The 6,000-nt window shown below is 46.8% G+C and overlaps 1 protein-coding gene across 1 annotated transcript in view; it reads right to left on the bottom strand.

Moving 5' to 3' along the window:
- Window positions 1–4,328: 4,328 nt before the first annotated feature.
- Window positions 4,329–6,000, bottom strand: part of HACL1 (2-hydroxyacyl-CoA lyase 1) — a 42,752-nt gene continuing 41,080 nt past the window's right edge. Inside the window, exons 15-17 of the mRNA XM_065399289.1 lie at window positions 5,694–5,801; window positions 5,155–5,341; window positions 4,329–4,407 (exon numbers count right to left, since the gene is read on the bottom strand). Coding sequence (XP_065255361.1) covers window positions 4,375–4,407; window positions 5,155–5,341; window positions 5,694–5,801 — 328 coding nt within the window. The 3' untranslated portion in view covers window positions 4,329–4,374. The remainder of the gene's footprint in view (window positions 4,408–5,154; window positions 5,342–5,693; window positions 5,802–6,000) is intronic.

The raw sequence follows: 6,000 nt of genomic DNA, 5'->3' as shown, positions 1-6,000 counted from the left end.
GCCACCTGTTGGCCCCATCTTCAACCCTCAACTGGGGCCCTTGGTTGCCCCAACACTAACCCTAGCTTGGGGGGCCCCATCCCTAACACTTGCATGCAGTCCTCATGCCAGCCACATCCCTAACCCCAGCCGGCTCCAAATGTCATCCTAGCCTGGGGCCTCCAGCCATAACACTAAACCTAGTCTAGGGCTCCATGTCAGCCCTGGGCCCCCACCTGGCCCCATCCCCAACATATGGTCTCAGAAGGCCCCAAACCTAACCCAACCCAGGGCCCTATGCTGGCCCCACCCCTAACCCAGGGACCCCACTCTGACCCTTGCCCCCAGCCAGCCCCAAACCTAACCCTACCTTTAGGCCCCCTGGCGACTGCTAATTTACCCTAATTGTGAATTTGAATATAAAAAGTCAATGTAAGTCCATTAAGATGTTCATAATAACCTAGAACAGCCAAGGCATGCATTAAGATCACGCTGGTAAACAAGAGAAATGTGGAACCAGAAATTAGTGAACCAAAATTGGTGTGCTGGAAACTAGCCCTAACTGGTGGACAAAATACTGAGGGGATGGGCTATTCCACACATCACTTCCTTTTGGGGGCCCCTAAAGACTTTGGGAAAAACACTGGCTACTGGAGTGAGCTCCACCATCATGGCTGTTATCCAAACCACGTCCTGGGACCCCAGGCCTTCACCATCCTGATCCTGACAGATGTCCTGAACAGGCTGGGCCAGGGAGGGACCCAGATGGTATCGCCATCTCCACCGGCTCTGGCTGAATCCCAAACACAATCTGGGATGTGAGGTTTTGTCTCTCTCCCTGCTGTGACTAGGAAGAGACAACCAAAAGCAAGGTCCTAAACAGCCTGGTTCTGGTACAAGTTTGCCAGGTCTCAAAGTGGCTGATAAGATTGTATGCTATGCCTCCGCTTCTCCAGCAGTGAGGTAGCAAGTGAGAGTCATCACCAGAGACAGAAGCTGCATTTTCTATCTTTGCCGTTCTTTTCTCTCCCCGTTTGTGCGGGTTTATTTTATTCTGCCTTCTAGGAAACTGGATTGGACTTTAACAACAATTCCAGTTCATCTCAACTAACTTCTCTTTTCTGCTAAAGGACAGTTATTAACATCTCTAATACCATCTAAGACTGTCAAACAATGGGATTTTTCCTTCTAAAAACTCTCTCCAGCTATAAGGGAACAAGCGGTGCTGTTAAAATGAAAACCTTATTCAGTATTTTATATTTCAAAAGCTTCAACTGGTTTTCCGTCTTTCCTGTATCTTTAATAAAAGGTTACAAGGATTTTTAATGGTGTATTTGCCATGGTACTAAGCAGGCTGAGGTCTTTAGGACAAACCCCAAACCTTGTTTAACACTGTTTAATGTTGAACAGCAACTGGGTTTCATTAACACTTTTGACCCATTTATTCCATCTAAATTAATACAACCCAACCCAAACCCCAACGCTTGTTTGGGGACCCCAGTTGGCCCTAACCCTCATCCTAGCCAAGAGATCCTGCCCAGCTCCATCCCTCACCTGGGTGCCCTAGCCATCCCCAACCCTCATCTTAACCACGTTCCCATTCCAGCCCCTACCCTCATCTTAGCCCAGGTACCCCAGGTATCCCTAACCCTATCTCAGGGCCCCCTGCCAATCCCAATTCTATCAATAACCCCAGACCCTCAGTCATTCCCACCCCTAACCCTACCCCAGGCCCTCTGAGAGCCCCAATCCTACACTTATACTGGGCCCCTGGCCATTCCCAACCTTTACCCTAAGATAGCCCCAACACTTACCCTTGCCGAGGGGCCCCTGCTGGCTCCTACCTAGAGGAAGGCCCTAGGAGACCCCCAAATCTACCCTAGCTTAGCCAGCTCCAAACCTAGTCCTAAATCTCTTGCTGGCCCTGGCCCTAACCCTGGGTCCCCTCTTGTTCTGACCCCAAATCTAACCTGGGGGCCACTGCTGGCCCCAAACCTAGTCTGGGGCTGATGGTAATGTGGGAATTTAAAAAAAAAGATTTTTATGAACTATGTGTGTGTGTCTGTATCTGTGCACTATTTATCCATATCCAATATGGCATGAAAAGTTTATTTCCTCCCTGATATAAGGAAGGGGTCTGTGTTATGAATGTTCCCTGGATTAGAACCAGACAGCTTATCAAGAATCTTCTGGAATCTACACACATGTATGGAAAACCCTGCAGTGATAATGGAAGAACCAAGGACGGGGCTATTAATGCTCCTCCTATACTGTGCAAGGAAGGAAAGTGAAAAGACCACAGCTGGAAACAAATGAAGTTCAGGTGTGAACAGACTACTCTTAAAGTTCTGCTGTGAAAAGAGCAAGGACATATAAGGACAGAAATATTAGTTGGATCTCAGCAGAGCATGACATCTTGTGCCATGGCTCTCACCAATACAAACTCTGTCTGAAGCGGACCTTTGCCAGACTAACCTAGGGACTACTGCTACTTTGTTTTGACAAGGCTGTCCTGCATCCATCCCAAATACTTTCTGGATTACTCCCTGAGAAGGAAAAGTCTCAGCAAAAGTCTGAACTAAGGGTATGTCTACACTTAAAATGCTACAGCAGCACCGCTGCATTTGTGCCACTTTAGCGCTTCAGTGTAGACACTCACTACCGTGGCAGGAGGGGTTCTCCCATTGCTGTAGTTAATCCACCTCACTGAGCCGCGGTAACTGGGTCGACGGAAGAATTCCAGCACTGTCAACGCTGAAGGGTTAGGTCAGCACAGCTAAGTTACATCTCTCAGGGTGTGGATTTTTCATCCCGAGAGATAAAGCTATGCTGATGTAAGTTTTCAGCATAGACCAGCCCTGAGTTGGACTCACAGTAGGAGCTGATGATGAGAAACAGGGGTTCTGGAGCCCAAAGGCCCAGTCCAGCAGTTGTTGAGGCCATGTAGCCTGTCTGTGGAAAAGTGCGGGCCCTTGGGGTCAGACACTGGTAAGGGGTTACTCCCAGGAGACCGTTTAAAGGCCAGGGCATAGCACAGACCTCTGTGGAGCCATGACAGCTCAGAGAGCCGGTTCAGCCTGTTGATCCTAGCCCCAACCCTAGCCCAGGTCCCCCTTAGATGGCTCCTACCCTAACCCTGCCTTGATTTCAGGGCCCACTCAGCCAGCCCCTACCCTGACATTAGTTTTGGGCACTCTCAGCTGGCCACAAACAAAACCCCAACCCTAATCAGGGGACAACCCTCAGCCAGCTGGTGCTGGCCCGATCTCTTGCCCAGAGGCCCCCCTCAGCTGGGCCCAACCCTAACGCCAGCCATTGCCTGTGCATCCCCTCAGCCAGCTGGCACTGGCCCAGTTTTAACCTAGGTGACCCCCATAGCCAACCCCAAGCGCAGGGGTCCCTTCAACTGGCCCCAACTTTAACGCTTTGCAATCTCTTGATCCTGGAATGTTTATTTCTGAATTCTTATGCACTACTGATTTCAGCGTGATAGGTGTGTGTGGGAACAGGTGGACAAGGCAGTAATTTAAGATTTTCTTTTTCTGCAAGTAAAGCGGGTTCCAGTTAGCAGGCTGCAGAAATTAATCCAACAAACAAATTCAGTATTGCAGTGAAATCTGGCATTTTTTTAATACACTTTAGAAGTTTCTAAAGTGATTCCAGGATACAAAACTGTCAATCCACAGTCTGCATCTCTGTACAGAAAAATACAGTGCAAGAAATGAAGGGCTTAGTCCTTTTCTGACAAGACTCCCATTGAAATTAGTAGATAGTTTGCTGGAGTAGAGGCTGAGCACCAACCCTGAAAGGTGCTGAGGACTGTCAACCCCAATGGACTGTGGGAATAGGAAGTGAAGATATTCAGCACCTCTCGTGGAGGATCCAACCCTGAGTAAGAGTCTCAAATTTGAGGTCTATAAAACAAGCTCTCTAGTAAGCAGCATGTTGGTCAAGAGGGAAAAAAACAACCCCAAAACAAAGGACAGACTATGATTGAGATTTTTTTCCATTTGTAAACAACATAAATTCCCTTTCCCCTTCCAGCCCCCCAAGGACTAAGGATTTAATTGACAAGTCTGATTTGTTACATTTGTAGTAAAAAGAAAAAAATGATTTTATCATTCAAGTGTTTCTATATGATCTGGTTCATAGCCATAAAAGGACGATTTCCTTTGAGTGGACACTCTGATGTACATTTAGGTGTCTCTTGTGTTGATTACTGCTATTACAATAGTATATGAGTGATTTTTTTAAAAAAAGTGAAACAAAACTTGGATTTTACAATCTTATGTAAATAATGATAAAATATAGTTTTAGCAGTTTCACTCCTGGAAAATGATTTGGTTTGGCTGAAGCAGATGTATTGGGTAGGATCATCACACTCTGCATCTTTTGTTACATATTAGAACGAGTCAGCCAGTGAAAATCCTGGAAGCAAAAAAACAAAAATGAAACAGACAAGTAGAAGGTGGAGTAGAATACAAATATGTATTTACTAACATATATTCCTGCCCTTGTGGAATTGTGTAAAACTGCTTATGAAAATATAATTTTATTCTCAATTTCTTTGGTAGGAGCTTAGAGCAGTGGTTCCCAAACTTGTTCCGCTGCTTGTGCGGGGAAAGCCCCGGGCGGGCCCGGCCGGTTTGTCTACCTGCCGCGGCCGCAGGTTCGGCCGATCGCGGCTCCCAGTGGCCGCGGTTCGCTGCTCCAGGCCAATGGGAGCTGCTGGAAGCGGCGGCCAGTATGTCTCTCGGCCTGCGCAGCTTCCAGCAGCTCCCATTGGCCTGGAGCAGCGAACCGCGGCCACTGGGAGCCGTGATCGGCCGAACCTGCAGCCGCGGCAGGTAAACAAACCGGCCCGTCCCGTCCGGGGCTTTCCCCGCACAAGCGGCGGAACAAGTTTGGGAATCACTGGCTTAGAGGAATGATTTTTAATACTGTGACAACACTCCTAACAATATTGTCAATAAATAAGGCCCATTAGGAAAATGTAAGGAAGGAAGACGGTGAAGTCGAAGGCCCTGATACTACAAAGAGCTGAGCATGGGTGGATCCCTGTATCTCCATAGAGCCTTGCTGCTGACCAGCACCCTCCCCCCCATGTCCCAACAGAGCTTCAGGAGGATACAGAGGGTCTGTCTATCAGAGCCTGAGAAAAATTTAAACACGTACCTGCTGCTTTCTGTCAGATTGTGGGTTGATCATTACATTGATAAGAGAAGGCACTTGCTTCTCTGCCAGGCTTGCTTTCAGGGCATTTTGCAGTTCCTCTGGTGTTTTCACAAAGTATCCTTTACCCCCAAACGCAGACATAATGTGCTCATAGTGAGAATTTGGCAGGAGACAAACAGGGGGTGCACTGAAAGAAGCAATGAGGTTTATGGTTCATAGCAGAGTTAAAATTGCAAGAATGACCAACTAGGATTATGCCAATTTTAGTACTTTTAAATGACTAGATGGTCATTATGCTGGCCCGCTAAGTTTCTCCTATGCTGGTGGGACATGTAATTCAGTTCCTATGAACTTAGCTGTGTGTAACTGGGCATGGTGATTGTGTAAAGGTAGATTTGTTGCCATTTAGTTACTGATCTGAGACCACAAAGCTTTTCTCTTCAGCTTTTAGTCTAGAACAGAAAATACTAGCCATGAATAAAAAGACCCTCTTGGTCGCTTCTCAGTTCATTAAAAACACATAGGTTAGAGGTACTCACCACGCAGTTGGTTCTCCAGACTTTAACATCTCCTTCCAGGAATCTGCATCCAAACCACTGTATATCCCATTGTTGTTTACTACGATAATTACAACTGGCAAGTTATATCTGCAAATAAAATAAATAAATAAATAGAAGAATGATCGTAGGAGAAATTCTAAAGAATTGCAGCTTTCTGTGATGCGCTAAAGGGACACTCTACCAAAAAGAATCACTTCTGTATGAAAGTTCTTATACCTACTATTGTTACAAGTGTCACAGATCCACAGGGTCTGGTGTACGCTCTGGCCTCTAACCAGTCTCCTGG

This window comes from Emys orbicularis, chromosome 2, assembly GCF_028017835.1.
Source record: "Emys orbicularis isolate rEmyOrb1 chromosome 2, rEmyOrb1.hap1, whole genome shotgun sequence".
NCBI classification, from domain to species: domain Eukaryota; kingdom Metazoa; phylum Chordata; order Testudines; family Emydidae; genus Emys; species Emys orbicularis.
This window is presented reverse-complemented; position numbering and strand designations above follow the sequence as displayed.